This window comes from Diadema antillarum, unplaced genomic scaffold (assembly GCF_040938485.1).
Source record: "Diadema antillarum isolate AM-2024a unplaced genomic scaffold, OU_Dant_1.0 scf00000114, whole genome shotgun sequence".
NCBI lineage: Eukaryota > Metazoa > Echinodermata > Echinoidea > Diadematoida > Diadematidae > Diadema > Diadema antillarum.
The window spans coordinates 1,640,158-1,663,127 of record NW_027271003.1 but is presented as its reverse complement, the minus strand read 5'-3'; the positions used below and the strand labels follow the sequence as shown (position 1 = coordinate 1,663,127).

The following is a 22,970-nucleotide window of genomic DNA, read 5'->3' as shown; positions in this document are numbered from 1 at the left end:
TTTTAGCATTTTCGCGTGACTCTTGCCCTCTGACTTCTGAATATTTCAGACAATCACTACGTGGTACATTGTAACATCCACGTTCATGACAACACTCTGAGCTATTTTCAAAATATGGGAAAATGTGCGACATTTGAACATATCCCCTTGACCTTTGCCACCCACGGGCATAATGTTTCCTCTAATTTTAACCCTTCCTTCGACCCTTGAACTTTGACCGATGTTTCAGGAATTCCCAGGAGAATCACTGTCAGACAGATGCATAACTATGTAGCCCTTTCTAAAGTTAATGATAATACCCTGAGCCCTTTTCGAGATATTATGTAGAAAAAAGTGAATTTTAGCATTTTCACTTAACCTTTGACTGTCGACGTTCCACCCCATGGCTCAAAACTTTCCAAGAGAATCTTTATCTGGAAAAACATGTATACACTATGTTTCAAAAAAATGTCTTCAAGCATTACATAAATGGTAATTTTTTAGAATTTGACCTTGACCTTCGACCGTTAACTGTCATCACGTACACCCGAAACTTGATAGGCATAATTTTATCCTCTTATACATACGTATTATGCCAAGTTTCACAAGTTACGATGTCAAAAACATTGAATACGGATGGACGAGTGCACATCACGAGACCGACACCCACAAGTCATACAGCTTATGAGTTCGACACGAAGCAGTGAAGGCCCACGAGACCGACACATAAAACCCTGTGTTGTATCTGTCGAACTTGTGGGCTGTTTTTACCTAATGTCGGTCTCGTGGGCTTTATTTGCCTAGTGTCGAACTCGTGGGCTGTAGGACTCGTGGGCTGTATGACACATGGGTGTCGGTCTTGAGGGATGACTCCGGATGGACAACCTGAATGGAGCTGTAGATTTGCGAAGCGAACGACGATTGCGTTGGTCGTTCTCCTCTCTCCCTGATTCGTGTTGGAAGGCAGCTTTGGAAGTCTCCGCTAAGACGCAAGCTATAATTGCGCCCCCATATGATTGGTGCATCAAGTAGCTCTCTGAATTGAGTGGCTGCAAAAATAACCCAGAACGCGTAGTGGAAACCGAGACGACGAAAAATAGAAATGAATCGATTGTGATAAGCAATTTTGCGCATGCACAGAACATGTTTTGAGTTCGATGGCACTTTGTGGCGGAGGCATGAAAAGTAGAATACAATTTTGTATAACACAATTATGCAGGACATTTTGAAGAAGACAAAATTTAACTTTACTTATGACAAATACATGATCTTTTCAGATATTGCGACACAGAATCAATATTTCAAGTATAGTTTCGAAGTGAGATTGTTATCAAGAATAAAATCTAGGAATTTGAAGATGTAACACGAACAATAGATAGTCTACAAATCTGGGACATAACATAATAGCAGGTTATATGGGACATACAATCAATAGGGCACCGACACCGACGCGGTCCCACTGCTGTGCCGCTCTTCCCCGAACAATACACGACCTTCTCGATTTATCGACGCTATCGCTACGTCCTCTACTCTCGTATAGAATCAAGGCCTGTTCCTACTCAGTATGCTTCATTCCCACTTTATAATTATGCTGCTTACGCTTTAGCTATACGCTACACGCTTTCCCAGTCTCAACTGCACACGTCTTCCGCTCTTGCCGCTTTAAAAGGGACGCAGCCGATACGCTGGAAAATTCGCAGTCAAAATGTCTGCCAGAAGATCAAAAAGATCGAGAGGTGAAACTGTTGAAAAGGAGGAGGACGTTGTCGCTGCTGCCTGTCGAGGCAGAATATGAAAAACAAGGAGCGCGAATTTTCGAAGAAGAAGAAGAAGAGATGAAGACAAAGAAGAGAAGAAAGCAGCCAAGTAGCTACCGACAAGACGATAGGAAAGATTAGCACGTCTTTGATTAATAACGAATTGCTACAGAAGAATCGTGAGTTGAGGAGCTTCTCCGAGGTCTACAGTATTTGGTTATGCGTACTAATAAGTTGACTGAAGATCTGCAATCGGGATACATCGGGGCACATCGGGCACATTTCAGCTCTCAGGACGGGAAAACAGCGTGGTAGGATCATATAGATCGTTGAGAGCGTAAATACAGCGTGCATAGATCGGATAACATCGGGAACATCGCACTGACAGCGTAATTACATCGTTCTAAAGACGTAACTGCAGCGGTAGAAATTTTAATGTCTCCCGATCATCGTAGTAAGAGCGTAGCAAGCACATTGTTGTAAATAGAGCGTTTTTAAAGCGTTCTAATGTCATGCTGTGTCCAGATCGGCTCATGTTTTACCCGATCTTTCCCGATATGAGAAAATTGACAAAACATGGCGAGAACGGCGTAGTGGAACAGGGCTTTAAATGCAAATTAACTCCGATTACTCGTTGTTTTCAATCTTCAATATACATTTAGGGGATAGTTTGGAGAGGTTTGAAACAAAAAAGTAAAGTAAACTACAAAAACTCATAAGAAAGAAGGGATGTGAGTTTTACAGTTCAGGGAAGTTATAGGAAATGATCAGGTTAACTGGATAAACATATATGTAGAGATTGCGTGATGCTCCTCAATCAAAGTACATTCTCATGTTATGCAAAGTTTCTTGTTTATTTGCTTTTTCAAGTATGGCCTTGAATCAAGTCTCTTTCGGTCGCACTTTGCTGTGAGTGCTGTAAGTTTCTTTTTTTAGTTTCCAGACTGATAGTAAACTGTTGCCTGCGAGCAGTTCACCAAAGGAGGCTGACTGACTGCCTCCTACATGTTCTTACCGTTTTGATTATCTTAAAAACTTCAAGAACATGCTTGCCGTAACGTCGGGAGTGGGTAGCCGCTTTTCCAGGGCCACAAACATGCCCTCGAAAGAATACGTGGTGCAGTGTTAAGCCTTCTAACCCCCAATGACAGACGTCTGGCATAAATGTATGGGAATGGGCGGATTGACATGGGAAGTGGGAGACGTGAGTCAGCACATTGCAAAGGTTTTACACGTAACTATTATATGCTTTCATGTTTTGATATTAGCATTTTTGTTTCACTGTCTTTATTTCATTTGTTTCAATGAAAAATTAAAGGCGTGTTTCATTTATTACCTCGTTCATCTTTTATTCCAAGAGCAGAAATGACACGTAATATAAAAGAGCTATTTTTGTTAATACTGTACCACATTACACATTGATTTTACTCATTTATTATTTGGGTGGAAGTAAGTGAATAGTATAGGGAAAATATTAATGGGGAGTGAAGATGCAGAGTTAGTGACAGTACGTATGGAAGTGAACCGGAAATGCTGAATTGTTTTCAGGTAGCGCACTATATACGTACAAAGAAATGCTACTAATATGCGCCTGCATCAGACATCGACTTCGGTTTTTTTTTTTTTTGGGGGGGGGGTTGGCAATGAGACAGGAAGAGGAAGAGGAAGAGGAAGAGAGAGAGAGAGAGAGAGAGAGAGAAAGAGAGAAAGGATATAGAAACCAGGACAGGGTCACTTGTATACCTGGTACTGTGATTCGTTGCACACGAAAGGACTACCGGTATACTGATAGAATTAAAACAACACCTATTAAGCAAACAAAATGTACGTAGGACCCACCTATTGCCACGCAGGTGGACATGGTGGAGGTCTATCTGTATTATAAGCAATAAACTTTGCATGAGTGAAAGCCCTCTAGACATTCTAGACGGGAGACGGCGATCGATTTAAGGGATGGTATAATGTATATTGGATGAGGTGAGGATTCAGCTTTAATTTCCCTTTTTTCCCACATATTTAGAAACCAATTCATTAAATTTTCAAGAGCGTACATTTCTAATAGGAATGCAAAATATATTTAAGGAAAATCAGTTCTGAAATGGATGTGATGTCCAAAACAAAAATGTCATTAAAAGCATGGAGGTACCTTCAAAATAAAAGGTAAGTATCATTCTTTATAATTTTTGTTTTGGATACCTCAGCAATGGCACACAAAATCAATTTCCATCAACTACACTTTGAATTTCTCCTAGAATTATTATCCTCTGTTATATTTCATAATAGGTTTCTAATTTTCTTAAACAAATCTCATCATCAAAAAACGTTGGAAATCCATCTCACCCGAAACTATGCCATCATTGCTGTTTCGGTACAGTCAGTCCGGCTACTGTTGTGGTCATCCTGGTTTACAACTATAATTTCAACCTTACAGAGGTTATTGGTGTCTGTGTTTCTCTCGTTTGTATGTACCCTAAAAGCCCCCTCACACCTGAGCGAATGTAGGGGAACGAAGGGGGACGAATGGAAAAAACGCACGAAATGCGCGCGAATTCAACGATTTCAAATAAAATTGCCTTCAAATCATCCGATTATAAACTAAAGTCAAATATGACTTAACGAACGGTAAGCGAAGGATAAATATGACATGCGAAGGATAACAATTTTTCGGTTCACTTCTTTGAGTAAATTGCGGCCGAAGGCGAGCGAAGGGTTGATATGACCCGATAAGACGAACGAACAATGAGCAATGGCTTGATATGGCGTGCGATTGGAAACGAAGTATAGATCAGGCGTTCTCGTACGTGTGTGTGCGCTCCTCGGGGAGTATAAAGCACGTTTTTGAAGAAGAAAAAGGGTATCAAGCAAAAACTGAGGTGAATTACCCCAATTGCTATCATTTTAGCAAAAAATAAATATTGAAACAGTAACAATGGAGGTGAGGTGATAACAAATCTGACGTACCCCTAAATTGACTCGATCTGCAATTGCATGACGATTTTTCAATGTTCAAAAATCCCGTGCGAATTTGAATAATCGCAACTGTTAGTTCAGAAGGTCTACGAACCCAAACACAAAGGGTAAAGATGATTTATTATCAATTACCATTGAAAACGATTTTTCAAAAAATGCATGCCTTTCGCCAGCCATAGCAGTCATATTTCAGGCAATTTGCTCAGGTGTAAGGGGGCCTTTAACCCTGGACCAATGATCTGACGGTAAGCCGTTGCATAATAATTTAGAATGACTAGTGACAGCACGGTTGACTACTAGTATTTACTGCTTGAAATAGGCTGAAATGAAACGTACAGTACGTACTCGTAGGTATAATAGCGCCTCCTCTCGTCCCACACAAGACGATTCATTTATATAATATTGGATGCACTTGAGTGGTATATCAGATATATTGCATTCATCAACATGAATATTGCACGAGTCGAAGACGAGTGCAATATTCATGTTGATGAATGCAATATATCTGATACCACGAAAGAAATCCATTATTATTATTATACATACATACAAACCACTTTCCACGACAACACCACATTCAATTTCCAAAAAAAAAAAGAAAAGAAAAAGGGTTTCACTCATCATAATACTATTATTTACAAAATCTAACTTTCAACTTGTATACGGACGTGTATCTACGCACAGTACAGTACAGTACATGCATATCAGCGAGCGACTGCCGCAGACAGCACAGACGATTTACATACTCCTATGGTATTTCTCAACCTCTTCACGCATTTCTCAACCTCATCGCGCAATGCCACTGCACTTTGCTTTCTTTGCAAGCGATACTGCGCATGCGTATGAAGATACATTTGAGTGCGATATTGACAGCAGAGTACAATATTGGAAACAATATTGTACTCTTTTTCTCCATTGATACGGGTAATGTAAAATGCATCGGACAGGTATTATGCTAACAATATTGTATGTCATTAAGCAAACCCCTTGCAGGAATATTGATACATGGTTTTATTGTATAGAAAAAGTGGCTTGTATGTGTAATGATATGATATATAGGATAGGATATCGTTGTACAAACATGACGTCACGAACTCAAGCAGTCTACTCATCCAGGTACCGAAACTTTACAAATTCATAACATTAGAAGAAATTGTCCGATTTCCAAACATTGGATATTTTTATCAATATTACTGCATCATTCACTCAACCAGCAAATTTCATTTCTATCTTATCCCCTTGAAAGGATGATTGTCAAGAATACAGGTACTCTCTGAATATGTACACACGCTGCAATCATACAATTCACTGATTGTCCTGTCCTTAGATTGCCATCTCTGGACAGATAGACAACCTCCAGGCCCTGTTTGCTGAACTCCATGCCGATGATGTCATCAATAGAATTAACGAACACGACGAGGGAGGTTACAGCGCCCTCCATTATGCCGCTCAAAGTGATAACGTGGAGATGGTCAGGCTTCTGGTTAACCGTGGAGCAGGTAATCACGTCTCATTCTCCTATACTCTCAGAATTCCACTCTAAATCTAAACCTGCGTTTAATGTCGACAAAACATTAAGAAAATAAGAACAAAAAGTCCAAGATCCCTTATTTCCGATGTTTAGGCTGTACATTTTTTTTTAATTGTGTTGTTTATCTTGCTGTTCCAAATGTACCGTATTAATAGGACCAAACAAACAAACACACATCTCCTACATAGAAAAAGTGAAAACAATTATAGGCATTCTGTCTATTCGATTTATCTTAATTCTATTCACCCATGACGATTTGGTAATGTGATGGAGCGGACAGTTTAACACCAAGCTTACTTCTTTACTATTAAAGTTTCCCTTGTGACCTTACACTTCTTTGTAGGCGGCTTTGTAGGTTCATAATATCAGAATGGCTCGTCTCAAAGCTTACATCATTTTTCTCCAAGTGCTTTTTGACCGTTTTGCATGAGACCGTGTAAAAAGTTGACTTAGCAAATTCCAACTTTACGAAAAAAAAATGAGCTGACATTATCCACAAAAAAAGTTGAAAAAAAATCATTAATAGATGCAGACTTAAGGTTTTGTCCTTCTAAATCATGCACTGACGCAAATAATATACTTCTCCCATAATGATACTCTTTGTTTGCTAACCTTTCAAATGCATCTAACGTCATCTTTATTTGAAACAAAGACGTGAATAACATCGGAAAGGCTTCAAGACAACCGCTTCACCTTGCCGCCGCAGTCAAAAAGGAAAAAGTCCAGCCCAAGGTAATTTCTGTAGAAAAAAGATTAAGGGGATCATTAATTCTATTTCACCTTTCCTCAAGTGTTCCATTTCAACTGTTTGCAGGGACGTTTCGCAAATTATGACATAGTCATTATTGCGTCTATGTATGTGTGTTGTATGTGTGTGCGTATGAGCTTGTGAGGGTGCGTGTGCATGTTTGTGTGCTCGTGTGTGTGCTGACCTTGACATCGGATGCCGTATAACGGTGGTTCATCGAATGCTAACATTTTCTTCTTACAATCTGTACAGGAACGTTTTTGACATGTGTGATGTTGTATCTCGTCAACTAATTGCTTCCCATGTTTTTTCACCTCCCCTCTTGACATTCTAAAACATTTGAACAAAAGGAAGAGGTACTGTGCTATTTGAAAATGGGCATAGAAGTTGTTCACAAGAAGAGAACAAAATGTGACGCACCGATTGATCATTGATTTGTGATGATCCTTCAAGAAAGAAATAACGTCGGGAAGGACTTGAGGAAACATTCTGTGAATTCGGTGACTTTATTAATGATGATGGTGATGAAGATTACTAAAAAAACCAAGTACATGTATTATCAGTATTATGTTATGTCACTATACACTAGTAATGGGTGAAAGCGCTAGCAGTAATGATTGGAGGTCCGGAAGTAAACATCATAACTATTCTCTAGCTTTTCTTCTTCGCAGACCGAAGTAGGAACGAGGCTTTCGAAACTGTCCGAAGGGGCAGAGAGGATGTCAGAAACGCCGAGCGACAGCAAGCCTGAAAGCGTTACGATGATCCTTTTGAACGCTGGGGCAGAAGGAAATGCCCAAGACAGTAGAGGGCGTACTCCACTTCATATAGCCGCTTCCCATGGGAACTCCGAAACGGCGGCTCATCTACTTGAAAGTGAAGACGTGAATATTGAGGTATGTAGATCCTAATGCAGTCATACTGTCCCTAAATTGAGCGAAAATGGACAAACTACAAAAAAAAATTAAAAACAAAACAAAACAAAACAAAATTGGTCATCCTGGCTAAATCTCGGGACAGTGTAACGCCACTGTAAAGCCGTTCTCTAAGTAATGCTATTATCACTTAAATTTTCCCTTTACTTTTTCAACGTTTTGGGCTCGGTTTACACCATTCATAGTGCGAGGACCAGAGAGACATGACAGCTCTCGTTACCGCCTGCTTCAACGGGAAGACCGACATCGCCCTCATGCTCATTGACAGGGGCGCCAAACTACACGTGTGGGACGAAAACTTCGACACCCCACTCCACTTTGCAGTCAGGGAAGGCAACAAAATGCTCGTCAGCAAAATCATGGAGAAAGGGAAACAAGAAGGGCGCTTGGACAGGGTAAGATGGTACCTGAATTTTCCCTCCTCCCCCCTCCCTCCTCGCTCTCTCTTGTCTCCCTCCACACACACACACAAGCACACGCACGCACAAGAACCCGCACATATAGATTATATTCATCGCTATACCTTATATAATTATGTAAAAGGGCCTAAATGCATTTATTTTGTCATTTTGCTGCAACGACTGTTCTCTGGTAAACAAACAGCGGAGTTAACGATGATAACATACTTGCAAGAAACAAGATCTATTTGAGGCATGTTTATCCACTGCAACTCAAGTTTTATAGTCATATCAAATTCAAGATACTAGTACCTGCCGGATTTTCAATAGTTTTTTTTAAACAAATGGTGATGATTCTTGGATATTGGCTACGTTAACTTCCTAGATGGAAACATAGAATTGGGTGAAATAAAAACGTTGATGTACAATTAATTAGCTAACGTGCATTTAAAAGTGCAGTTATTGGTGCATAATGTTCTTGCATTATTACTTCCGCCTGGGAAGAAGGTTTGTTTTTGTTTTTGTTTTTCATCGGCGTTTGTTTGTTTGTTTTTGTGTGTGTGTGTCTGTCTGTCTGTTTGCAAAACAATTCAACAAGTTCTTCATGGATTTGACACAAACTTGCAGGAAAAGTTGATAAATGACACAAGGAACATAATGATGCTTAAAATAATCTTGGATTTTTTTTTTTTTTTTTGAAAGATTTTTGATCATTTGGCAGATATAGAGCAAATGAACTTGGGGTTATTTAAGGTTTGAATACGCGCTCTTATCAAAGCGTGTGCTCTGTTCGTTAGAGGAGCCTCGAAGTTGAATCTGATGACATACAGTGACATAAACAGAAGACTTCTTTTGGGGGAAATTGGGCTTTTTAGCATGCCTGTATGGGTTGAAATGAGCTGCTTGGCGGAGGTCTGCGTTCTCCGCAAGTTTTTTCTTCTTATCGGCACTGACCAGGTGAAGAACAGCCATTCGCTGAAGTAGGTCCCTGCCAGTTGCCTGTGCGAGAATAAGACAACTTGAACTGAACTGGCCTTTTGAAAGAAAACTCTTCATGTGTATGTACTAATCATAGAGTATCTTTGGGATGATTGATTTTGACCTTGATAACTGCAGGACCACCAATGACCACCCGAGAGTAAAAGCAAGAGTAGGAAAGCATGCCATATGATAATTTATGTAGGGGTAAACTTTCCATTAGTACATTTTGAACGAGGAGCACGATGAAAATTGCATTTTCTGTTACACTTCCAGCTGCTGACTGAAATAAATCGGAACATTGTAGCGCCGATTCACGAGGCGGTGAGATGTGGGCACCAAGACCTGCTTCAACTCGCCCTGGATCAAGGTGAGGCCCACTGGGTACAGGTCCTCGCTTCCTCTTTTCTTGTTCTTCATTCATGTCTTTCTGTCTGAGATGGAATGTAGCCACATCAAATTTTCGGCAGACATTCATTAACCACATTTTTATACACCCAACAAAATATGTAACAGGTTCACCCCGCCTCTTACAACGAAGAAACCACGAAGGCATTATTGTGATGTGAAAATAAAACGTATGCTTTGCTAATAAGAGCGTAATTATGGAATAGCTTACCTCCTCCAGGTCATCAAATCTGGTCCCTGACTTCCCTTGCTCTTTTCAAGTGTTAATAAAGAATGACGTCTCTGTAAGTATTCATATGAACTCCCCCTCCCCCACCCGCACCCCCCCCCAAAAGAAAATAAACACAACTAGAAATGTCGCTATGGCGACTGGTATGCCTCCGCCATAATGCATGGTTCTCCGAATAGGTCTAAAGCAAATATCTTGACAATGTATGATAACAGTTTCACATAACTGGCAAAATATCAAATGACAGGTTTGTCACAAATGCATTGAGTGTTTAGTTTCCTTGAAATTGGTTTATTTGGATGAATTGCTACACTGTCTATATTAAAAGAGTGCAGGTATTGGGAGATTTGAGGATTTGTACCCAACTTTTGACCCTTTTAGAAGTTTAAAGAAGAAGTGAGATTTAGCACTTTCATTTAACCTTTGACCATTTGGCAAGAAACTTCCAAGAGAATCTGTATTGGGTAATACATGCATACACTAAGTTTCAAGAAAAAATCCTGCAGGCATTGCATAGATAAGAGAGAAATAATGACATTTTGATGAGTTGACCTTGACCTTTGACCCCCATGTCCTTTGACCCATGACCCCTAAATCCCATACATGATCACTGCCAGTCAGTTACATGCATAAATTCTAAGTTCCATGAAGATACCTTGAAATATTTGTGAGATATGGAGAAAAAGTGAAATGTTAACATTTTCAATTGACCTTTGACTTCATGACCCAAAGCTCTCTCTGGGGAATCTTTATTTGGTAGTTCATGTATGCACAAAGTTTTAAGAAAATACCTCCAGGCATTGCATAGAAGAGGTAAAATAGTGAAATTTTGAGCATTTGACCTTGACCTTTTGACCTTTGACCTTGAGCATGTGCGCCCAAAAGTTGATAGGCACAACTGCGCCCACTCATACATATACATGCCAAGTTTCATAAGGATACCTCTAACAGTTTTTTAGATACTCTGTCCACAACATTAATTACGAACGGAAAGACGGACGGACGGACGGACAGATGGACAACCCGAAAACTTAAGGCCGTGTCACACCATAACGCGGGCTTGTGGCGAGGAGGTAGTTTCCAGCACGTAGAAGATTTTCAGCGGGCGAACAAGAATGTTTGCAATTTTCATTCATTCCTTGTCATACCGTACGGGGGAACTTCTGGGGCTTGACTTGCGGGGAAACAAATTTACTCCCAGGAGCTCTCCGCAGTTGGTCCGCACCTGACAGTATCTAGCGCGTAGTTGCCCGGAGGTGCTCACGCAAGTCCGATTTAACCGCCGCCAAGTTTTGAGCATGACCAAAACTTTTTCCGGGTGAGTCGCGGGTACGCCCGTAGAGGTCCACGCAGAACGCCAGTAGGAGACCCTTAGCGGCAGTACTTCCCAGGCAATTCCCACGCAGGTACTTCGCAGTCCCGTATGCAGCCAAGATAATGAAATTCTGTGAGATTTCAGCCATTCCATTAGAGGAATTCCTTCACTAAGTTGTCAGCCCCCACGCGACTGGTACAAAGGTCACACAGTATACTCGCAAGTATAACGCGTCCATGCAAGTAAGACACATGCGCTGACTCGCACAAATCCTTTTCCGCCCTCAGGAATGTCCGGTATGCTAGAAAATCCCTACACGTAACAAGCCCGAGTAGCTTGCCCGGAAAGGTGTGACAGGGCCTAAACACGGTTGCGAGTAAAAAAAATATGCGTGCGCACCTCCGGGCGACTACTTTTGAGATACATGCTAGTTACTGTCATGTGCGGATATCTACGGGGACCTCCGGGTAGTCAAAATTGTTCTTTGCAAGTCGCACGCAAGGCTGGTGTGACACGGCCTTTAGACCCCGTTTACAGTGCGAGGCTCGGCCGCGTCTCGGCCGCGGCCGAGCCCACCTTCATTTCAGTGTAAACGCGCAAAAGGCCAAATGCGAGGCCAAAATTGGCCGCGCATTTGGCCACGCTCTGGAATGCCTCCGGGGATACTTCGTGGCGGAAGCATGAAAAATAAACAATCATTGTGGACCATTTTTACTTAGGCCTCTTTGTTATATCTTGTGTTCATGACGTGTATATGTCTGTGATTAATATGTCGTTATTTTCTCTTCTTTCTAGCGAACATCTCGCAGCATTGCCACTTAGAGTTATTACCTTTTTTTTTACAGTGCAGAACGACGAAGAAGTGATCAACCACGGCGGCGATGACGACAACACTCCCCTCCACGAAGCCTGCATTAAAGGTCATCTGGAAATGGTCAAGATGCTGTGTGAAAGGGGCGCAAAAATCAACAACCAAAATTGGAACAAGTTATCCCCACTGCACTTTGCGTGTATCAAAGACCACCAAAAAGTGGCCGAATATTTGATGGAACAGTAAGTATCACGTGTCAGCCCCATCATGGGTGTAGAACCGTGTTTCCCAAACCAGTGGGCTGAGAAAGTAGCCGCGATGTCGGCCAAAATGAAATTTTATTACTTTTTCTATCTAACTGCTGGGCCACGCCTATTAATGCCGACCCGTCGCAGCGTCGTAAATTACAATACTGGTACATGATACTCATTATCGCGACAGCTCAAGAATTCAGTAATTGGAGAATAGTTTGATAACAAAAATCATTTCAGAAATATTTTGGTCTTTCAATGGTGTGTTCATTAGAGTTTATAGTAACACATAAAAATTGTGTCGACGAAAGCCGTTAAAGCCAAACGTTCAAAACTTATCCTTTCAGCGAAAACGTTTGTTTCAGTGTTTGGTACAGTTGACTGTTCTTTGTAAAATACGTGATTACTGCTGAAAAGAAAAGAAAATTTATATCGCGATTTTGGGATGTAATGCGGGAATGCGCCAAATTTCGATGCGATTTGTGAAAGATAAGTTAGAGGTGAGATTTGGTGAAATTAAATGAAATAATTTCATTTCAATTCAATTTGATTTTATTGTTCAATTTGGGATATTTGTCTTATTTAATTGTATGCAAACACATCGATACAAAGGGTCATACAAAGAATAAATGCATACAGACCACAGGTAGATACATATGATATGATAGACAAGTTTCTACACTAAAAGGTGAAAGCAAAGATTTAATTCCATAGGAATACAATCACTGAAGTGAAATGAATTAAGTTGATGGAAAGTGAAATAAGATGGAACAGACTATCACAACGATCATAAATACAGTGTAGAATCAGTAAAAAATCTAAATTGTATAAAAATTACACAATTAAACAGTTCTCTATTTCCATCAGAAGTGTTAGAAGAAATATAAAATACACAGACCGATAATAGAAAGGAATCCATACATTACAGCTGAGCTTGGCTGAGATTTCCCGAAGAAGTAACAACAAACATGCAATTAAGACTTAGGGTATTGTAACTGGTAATGAGAGGAATGCGTACGCTACACAAGTCACTGAAAGACGTGCGTCCATGATTTTGGACACATTGGTATCTTGTGCTTACACTGCATTACATTTTCAGGGGGGCAGACATAACTCTTACAGACTACGAGGGCCTGACGCCTCTACAGACGGCGGCCAACTCGAAGAGCTTTAAAACCCTCATCGCCCTGCTCGATTACCAGCGCAAACTTGACGCGAGCATAAAGGACAGAGACAACCAGAACTCCGCCGCCCAGATACTGAGATGGGCGGCTAAAGAGAACAAGGCCGATACTGTGGAGGTAAATATCGCTTTATGTATTCATTTTTTTTTTTTTGGTCTCCATGCAAGCTAATATATTCATTGGGTCTTATCTATTTTCTTTTTCGGGGGGGGGGGGGTTATTCCGTACTTTTTTTTTCTTTTCTGTTTTGTTTTTCTTTGGGTGTAGCTTGCGTAGAGAACGTCAAAGTGAACAGTCAATGGAAAAATTTAATCATAATATGAAAATACTTTCATTTCTTTTCCTTCATAACTGAGGTACTTCTTCGCGAAGGCAACAAACTACATGGAGTAAGTGACAAGAAAGTTACCAAATTCATCCATGACGCATCGAAGAATGGACACATAGAGTAAGTATTTTTGGGGAAAAAAATATTTTTCAAAAGTTGTGCCTGACAATCCGAACCGTTACCACAGTCCTGCCCTACTAGGCAACAGACAGTGTCTGTAAAATTGAATTCCAAGCAGTCTAATGATTATTTCCAGAACAGACAAACTGTGTAACTTGTATATTACTTGGCCACTGAAATATAATCATTATGTATCTTACATTAGAAATTCTTTTTCCACAAAATATTCTTCGTGTACATTCCCTGACTGGGTTACGATTTATTCTTTCACATATCCTCGTCTCTATCCCTCACTCCAAAACATCTCTCTTTTATGTTCTTCCTCTCTCTCTCTCTCTCTCTCCCTCTCTCTCTCTCTCTCTCTCTCTCTCAGTCTCTCCAATGACCATCCCAGTCCCTCTCTTACCCTCCCTCGATGGCTTTTCGCATTTCCCCCCTACCTCATTCTCCCTGTACCGTTTCCCTGCAGAACCGTGTTGGTTCTCATTCGGTGGAAGAAGGATGTGGTACACGACGAAGACGATGACGGAAACACGGCGCTCCATCACGCCGCTGAAGCCGGGCACGATGCCACCGCCCATGAGCTCATCAAGGCATTTTGCCCACGTCAACCAACCGTGAGCAACAACACCAATACTTTGAGCATTGCTTGTAAATTTCCTAAAATAAGATTTAAAAAATAGAAAAGCACTTCGAGAGCGCAGATCTCAGCCGAGCTGATCACATCAACAATTAATCATTTTCTTTGATTTCCATTCATATTACATTCATGCAGAAAATCGCCGGCGCCTCGCTCCAGCAGAGCACGCACTAAGCCTATTCAATCCTCATATTCGCGTAGCTTGAACTCCCAAGCTAATTTGTAGAAAAAAAAAATCAAAATCATTCAAAAATTCATCCAAATCCATTCACAACTTTTTGAGTTATTTTGCACACAGACTAACAAACAATCAAACAAACACAAACTAACGCTGGCAAAACATAACCATGATAATAAAATTGATATCTAAAAGAACATTTTTTTTTTACTTTTCATAATGTTTTTAAAAATTCTCAATTTGGGTTTCGTCAGAAACACAGCACTATTCATGCCCTTTTGAAGTTTATTGACCACGCCAAACATACTATTGATAGTCATTCTCATCTAGTTGGTATATCCTGGACTTCTCCAAGGCCTTCGATCATGGAATTTTACTTTACAAATTGTCTCACTATGGAATACGGGTGAAGGCATTGGAGTACCTTTGAACGAGAACATTTCAAGTCTCGAAATTCATTATCTGTCGCGTCCCACAAGGTAGCTTATTAGGACCTTTATTTTTTCATCATTTATATCAACCCCAGGGTTCATCATTCATCCATCAATCAATTAATCTCTGAATTCATTATTCTATAATGAAATAACCATCATAATCCTTGTACGGCTGTGTGCAGACATCAGCTATCAGAGGCATTTTCAATTCCGTCTTCCGTTTCCTTGTTCAGCGTGTGTAATAGGCACTTTCTGTTTTCCTTCTTTCCTTAATTTCTTTCCTTCCATTCTGTCAAGTCATGCCATGCTGTTGTTGTGTGTCTCCTATTTTGTTCCGTCTTGTCTTAGATTATGATGTGCTAAGTATTCGCAAATAAGTATTTCATAAGATTTTCCTTTGAGTGGTTCACAATATACAAGCTTGCTTTAGTGGACCTCTCGGTTCTTTTTGTTTTCTCAACTGAAACATAACTTTGATTTTTTTTTTTTGCCAGTATGCATGCATATATTGCTTGCATCATTTATCCTTACAGCAAGTCGAATGTATGCGTTTATTCCTGATTTATTTTGGGTTGTGTTCTGTTGGAAAAAAAAGAATGAAAATAAATGAATCGAATTGAATTGAATTGAATTAAATTGAATTGAATCATTAGCTTTTCCGGAGAGTTTCATTCAAATTCGTTTTGTAGCTTTTTGAGTTATCTTACAAACAGAACACACCGAACAAATTATGATTCAACAATCTTTTGGCGAAGGTAATATAATGAGATGCAGATTATGAATTAGAGTAAAAGATGAGTATGTAGTACTTCACTTTTACACACTAAATCTATGATATAATTACCCCCGTTAAAGGACAAGTTCACCTTCATAAACATAAGGATTGAGAGAATGCAACAATATTAGTAGAACACATCGGGGAAAGTTTGAGGGAAATTGGACAATCGATGCAAAAGTTATGAATTTTTAAAATTTTTGTGTTGGAACCGCTGGATGAGGAGACTACTACAGCTTGTGAGTCATATGCGTACAACAGTATAAAGAAAATGTAAAGAAAATTCAACATATTTTCACTTTTTGCGCATAATAAAAGAGCACTTGACTTGCCTCTTTCTAAAGGCAGGGGGAATAATATTACCCATAACATTTGTCGGTAACGAGTCGGGGAAATGTGTACTTTTTTCAAAAGATGACATTTTGTGAAATTCTCTTTATATTTTCCTTATATTGTTGTACGCTTGTGACATCTAAGTTATTCACACACTGCAGTAGTCTTCTCATCCAGCGGTTACTGCACAAAAACTTCAAAAATTCATAACTTTTGAACGGATTGTCCGATTTTCCTCAAACTTTCAATGATGTGTTCTACTAATATTGCTACATTCTCTCAATCCTTATGTTTATGAAGGTGAACTTGTCCTTTAAGGAAGAAGATTGTGTAATCAATTGTGGTTTGTCTTTCTGCAAAATAACTCAAATAGTTGTGAACAGATTTGAATGAATACTGCAGGAAAAGTTGGTGATGACACGAGGAACAAATGACTAAATTTTGGATGTGCTCCAGGAATGTTTATGTATTTTTAAAGGATTTTCGATCTTATGGTATATAAGGTCAATTAACTTGGCAGTTTAAAGGGACTGTACAGTACTGGTTGAGGTAGGGATTCATGTTTTGAACATTCCTAAGTGAGATAATGAAAAGCCTTTCATGAAATATGCAAGAGCATGTAATTTTAAGAAGGATTCAACGTTTATTTGATAAAAATTGGTTTTCAAATGGCTGAGATATCAAAAAAGTGCTAATAATAAAAGGCGACATGCCCCAACTTTATTAGTATCTCTTTGTTTCACTTTGTTTTTGGATATCTCAGCCACTTCCAAACCGATTTTCATCGAATAAACTTTTGATACCCCTTAAAACTACATGCTCTTTGACATCTCATAGAGTGGTTTCTGAATATCTCACAAAACGTTAAAAGCTAAATCTTCACCTCGACCAGAACTGTACACACCCTTTAATCTGCGAGTCCTATAAAGCGCGTGATTTGCTCAGGCGTAGCTGATGTCATAATCAAAAGGCTAATAAAATATGAATTAGGACATTGTATACGTGTATGGATGGAAATAAGTTGCGGAGGTCTGCGTACTCAAAGTGCTTTTCTAGTTTTTATCATTTGTTGTACGCTACATATTTCCTTTTTAACAGCCAACCACGAAGTTGGGCCAAATAACGTGGACTTGGTGACACTTCACTTTTTCCAAAATTTGTTAATTATCATTATTCATATTACTGCTATCTATTTGGTATTTCAGACAATATACATGTGTACATGGGTAAACACAGAACACATTTGATTCAGTTTAACAAATACACAGAGACAATACGGAAATGAGAAAAACACAACTAAACAAACAATAAAAAACACAACCTAGATTGTGACATGGAAAACAGGGCTGCTAGGGGCAAGAAAAGGTTAACCTAATAGCCATGACCCGCAGGTATTCTACCCCACATCCCATTAAAATAATGTGCCAAAATCTGTACATAAAAATGATGAGGATAATATCTCATTTGTTTAGCAACTCCTGCTGCTCTAAGACATGAATAAAACTTGCATCGCAGGAATTATTCTAGTGCAAACGAACGAGTGCCTCTTCACTTTGCTGCCGCCAACGGCTGGATCCGTACAGTAAATCTGCTCCTGAAGAAAAATGCTGAAATCAACGTTGTCGACTTCTTACAGGTATTTTGAAATTTTCTTTTCATTTTTTTTAGGGGTGGAGGATGAAGCATTCGAATGGAGGATGGAATTCCTTGTAAATTGCTGAAAAACATAATTACTGCTTACTATCTTACATTGAGAAGGCAGGGAACAGGGGAAAAGACCAACTAAATTTGGAAAGAAATTGTCTCAAAAAAGAGTATGGAGGATTAATAAAAAAATCTATTGGCTTTGCTAATTGTCTTGTGAGACGATTGTATTGTCTTGCTTAATTTTCTTTCGTTCGAGGGTACGAATGAATGGGTATCGTTACACACTTTTTTTAATATTTGTGTTAGATTTTTCAGCACCATATTGTTCACCATTGAAACGGTGATGTAAAAACTGTTCCAGATATTGCATCTGATGGTTTTTAGTATGTGTAGGTAATTTTTAACACAAAATATTGTACCATGAAAAAAAATCGCAGTAAAGCCTAAAATATAAGAGATATAAGAGGTATCATTATTTTCTTAATAAACCATAACTGTAGACGGTTAGTTCTATAGGAACAGCTTTATCATTGCTGTTGTTCACATTTTCTATATTTATTTTAACAATGCTTAGCATTGATTATTCTGATTGGAAAAAAATAGTTGGATGTTTCTATCACAAGTCACAAGTCTTTAACTATCTTAAAGCACTAAAGCTGGGTTTTTGTTTTATCTGCAAATGGTAAATAATGCCTTAAAGGAAAATGAAATCAAGTGCTGACGTCAAAGCAATGATGTGATATGAAGTACAATATTTTCCATAGATGACACCTCTGCATCTCGCGTGCCAAAACGGTCAAACCGACATGGTAAAGCTCCTCGTCTACTACAAGCACGCCAACATTCTTCTCCGAGACGATCATGGTCTAAACTGCCTCGACCACGCCATCGACAACGGACATGAGTACGTGTAGAAAGCAAAAAAAAAAAAGGAATACATTTCAAATATCAATCAACCCACTCTGACCATCAAATAAGAGTCTTATGTGCCATTTTGTCAATAGTTAAGTCGATCTTGCGTTTACAAAGTACGTGTTACACGTCTTGTCCCAACATTTGATTTGCTGTGATTTGATTTGATTTGAATTTTATTCACAATTTGTGTTCACAAAACAAGAAACAAACATAACTGAGTTGCAATGACTGTTAATTGAGTATCTGAATATAAGAACAACCCAAGTCCATGGAAAACCATTTCGAGTAAACTTAAAAAAACTTCATATCTTTTTTATTTGTCCAATAATATTCTATTTAACTGTGATGGGAAGGCAACATTGTATATACAAATTAGAACATATAATTTGTTATGACAATTAACAATTACATTAATTGTGGAGAAGCCATTTTGAGTGATGGACTTGGGTTGTTCTTTGAATGATATGGTCTTGGGTCGTTCTTTGAATCATATACGTGTACATGATATTCTGCTATAGAGATGAGAGAAGGATGAGAGAGGGCGCTATAATATGAATGTAAGAATAACCCAAGTCCTTCATTCTTACATTCATATAAGATTTAATTCATTCATTTCTGGCACTTCCGGGGGTAATTAGCCTAGGACTTATCATTTATACCCAAGATGAGTCCATGCATGAGCTACAATTTCCCATGTCAAACTGAATTTGGCCAAAAATTGGACTTGGGTCGTTCTTATATTCAGGTCTTCAATTATAATCTATATATAATATTTTGTCCATTTTTTTTCTAACAAAAAAATCGAAACAATTATACTAGTAACATCATTCATTTGCAACAAATGGTTGTAGCCTTAAGAACCAAAGTTGACGAGCCTAAATCAAAAGCACAGCTTGTATTACTTATAGGCCATCGAACAATCTCTCAATGGTGAGACACATATTGCAATGAACAGAGTATACCGGAATGGTATTTGTGTTATATAAACACGGAATGGCATTTCTTCTTCTTATGAAAGGAACTTTAAGATTATGTCAGATGTTTTCATTACGTGGATGCCCTCCAAAAAGCAGAAAACGTGTTCCTTAAAACTTCAACAATGAGTAGCAGTTTCTGTTACACGTGTTATCCTTCCTCTGTATGAAGAAAATAAATGTCAATTGACTTGTCTGGCTTCAAGCTGTCACAGCATCGTTAATATCATTATCAGAATGATTTCTATTATTACTATCATTGTCATTATATTTTGTTATTATTAACATCATTGAATCTTTATTCTTAATTTCTTTATTATGATCATGTATCAGAGACGTCGCCGAACTTCTCGTTAGCCATAAGAAATGGTTGTGGGTGATGTCCGTCTGGAGTTTAGACGAGGAGACGGGAAAAAGGACAACGCCAATGAGAAAGCTCATCAAGAATATGCCAGGTATAGCATCTTCTTACCTCTAACTTTCTCGGCTTCTTCTGGGTAATTGGCAGATGTGGTATACATGTATGCGAGTAGTGTTCTACCTCGGAGTGCCTTACCAGAGGGTGCTCCTATCACCTTAAAGGGGATGGCTAGTAACTGATCAGTGGGAATCAGTGGGAATGCTGTGGGGGATGATTTTTCCAATTCTTGTGGGATTCATTTAAGAGTACATTACTATATCTGTTGTTGTGTGAAAATTGTTTGCTTCAGAATGGTTTCATATTCAAATAATGTGCAGTTTAATGTTTCCAGGTTAGCATGCCTGCACAGTGATGGGGCATTAAAACAGCACATTACTTAAATATGAGACCGTTCTGAAGCAAATAAATTCCACACAACAATAGAATCCCATAAGAACTGGAACAATCATCCCCCAGCATTCCCACTGATTCCCACTGATCAGTTACTAGCCATCCCCTTTAAGTGTCAAGATTCTGCTCGCTACCTTTCGCATTGACGATCGATTGATAATGGAATATTCATCAAACCAAGTGTGTGATAACAGAAAGCTTAGTCGAGCTTTGAGATGAGACATGTCAAAATACCTTGCTTGTTTGTTTGTTTGTTTACTTTTTGGTGATTTGTTTGCTTGGAAATCTCTTTAAAAAACGAAACAGAAGTAGCCGAGCAAGTGATGGACCGTTGCGTTCAGCACGATCCCAAGGTGCGACCGATCGATCCCGTTTACTGGGTAGAGTTTTACTACGCGCTGCTGGAGGACACGTTCTCCATGTGGGAGGGGCAAAACAATTCTGACGGTGAGAAATACCAGTGTTGTCAAGCTTCACTTTTAACCTAATGGATGCTTTGATATTTGAGGTTGGCTTTCCATTTTGCAAAGACTTTCAAATTCCACAAATTCACCTTTTATCCACTATTTGCAAACGAAGCTATTTTTTTTTATCGTGTGCGTGTAATAAAGAGTGATGGTTCTCCGAATCTTAATGATTTTCTTTTTTTTTTGCATAAAGGAATCATATACACCTTGTAGTTTTGTTTTAAATTTGAGATTCAGATTTTAGCTTTTCGCGAGATGATTAGTTAGCACTTATGAAAATAATGTTAAAGAGCATAATAGTTCTACGAGGAATTCAAAGTTCATTTGATGAAAATCGGTTTTGAAATTACATTTTCTAAAATATACAAAAACAAAGTAAAACAAAATAGTCCGAATAAAAGATGCCTCCCATCTTTTATTATGACCTCTTTTTTTTTCTTATCGTTTCGTTTGTCATTACCTATCAATTACTGCTCAAGAGTGGAATGTATTCTACCAAGTAGGCTTTTTAGCAATCAAATGGCAGTTCCATACATTTCCGACAAGTTTTTTCGTCAATACAATTCAGTTTCAGTTTATCTATATGCATTTCCTGAAACTATGTTTTGTTTCATCGTAAAAAAAAGCTGCACTGATTTCGCTTGTATAAGCAAGTGTCATACCGTACTTTTACTTTTGTTGGAATGAAATAGAATGGAATGAAATAAATGATATGAAATGAGTGAAATGAAATGAGTATTGATTTTAAGCATTATCGGTTTCCAAACAGTCCAGCTTGATTTGACAATCGTTCTGTATGGAAAGCAAGATGTAACGCATGTTAATAAATAGGCCTACTACAATAATAATAATAATAATAATTGTTTTGGATATAAACTCTAAATTTTATTGTCCAAGAATGGAAATTCATTTTGCCCAATTGATCGTGGGCCCGGCAGCCACTGAGCAGCGCCAGATCGACGTTGCTCTAACCTTTTCAACTGTTGAACGGCAAACAAGGCAGCAGCAACTCCCATCTTTTAACGTCTTTTGGTATGACGCGGCCGGGGTTTGAACCCACGACCTCCCGATTGTGAGGGCAGCCGCTCTACTCACTGAGCCAACACATCGGTACGGACGTATACCAAAATTTAATGCAACAGAAGTTGTTGAGTGTGTGTGTATAATTATTATAATGAAATTACTACAATTTGTGTAATCTTAAAGTGGTATCATATTAAATCAAATCAAAGCAACTCAAACTAAATCAAATCAACTATGGAATTTCTATTTCACTGGACGAAGTTTGCGAAGTTGATGGAGGACAGAGAGAACAGCAGGAAGAAGAGGGAGCAGGCCAACGCGACGACGGCAACGACGGCGACGACGCACGTGAACAAGCGGAGACATCGTTTACACCCAGATCAAACGGCAACGTGACTTCTTGCAATTCGGATGACAACTCTGTCTTTAATGACGAGGAGTTGACACCAAAATCAGAGGAATATGACTCCGAAGAGCATCTGAAGGTAGACGCGGATCCTTATGATAAAAAGATGAGCTCCAAGGACATTGCACTCAATCATCCTCTCAATATCATGGTAAGATATCAAACTAGTCTAAGTTTTGGGTCATGATACAAACAGAATGACAATAGAGCAAGCATGGCAAGTGGAGTACCTACGCCAAGTCTCTTAGAATGCAAACCATTATAATGAACTACATCTATATTGCGTGACTCACAGACACGCAAATACACACAGACAGACACACACATATTATACACAGAGTAAAAATACACATTGAACCTTCAACTGAATGTCATGCATGTTTATCCAGTTTAGTTCTGTACAATTCACCCCCGCTTACGTTACT

The 22,970-nt window shown here is 39.0% G+C and overlaps 1 protein-coding gene across 1 annotated transcript in view; it reads left to right on the top strand.

The window, feature by feature from the left end:
• LOC139719723 (transient receptor potential cation channel subfamily A member 1 homolog) overlaps positions 1–22,970 on the top strand; it is a 40,993-nt gene that overhangs the window by 9,244 nt on the left and 8,779 nt on the right. Inside the window, exons 2-16 of the mRNA XM_071631115.1 lie at positions 6,034–6,205; positions 6,890–6,969; positions 7,657–7,881; positions 8,106–8,315; positions 9,573–9,666; positions 12,094–12,301; positions 13,410–13,611; positions 13,851–13,942; positions 14,412–14,559; positions 17,401–17,411; positions 17,818–17,938; positions 18,714–18,853; positions 20,172–20,293; positions 20,956–21,096; positions 22,401–22,696. Coding sequence (XP_071487216.1) covers positions 6,034–6,205; positions 6,890–6,969; positions 7,657–7,881; positions 8,106–8,315; positions 9,573–9,666; positions 12,094–12,301; positions 13,410–13,611; positions 13,851–13,942; positions 14,412–14,559; positions 17,401–17,411; positions 17,818–17,938; positions 18,714–18,853; positions 20,172–20,293; positions 20,956–21,096; positions 22,401–22,696 — 2,262 coding nt within the window. The remainder of the gene's footprint in view (positions 1–6,033; positions 6,206–6,889; positions 6,970–7,656; positions 7,882–8,105; positions 8,316–9,572; positions 9,667–12,093; positions 12,302–13,409; positions 13,612–13,850; positions 13,943–14,411; positions 14,560–17,400; positions 17,412–17,817; positions 17,939–18,713; positions 18,854–20,171; positions 20,294–20,955; positions 21,097–22,400; positions 22,697–22,970) is intronic.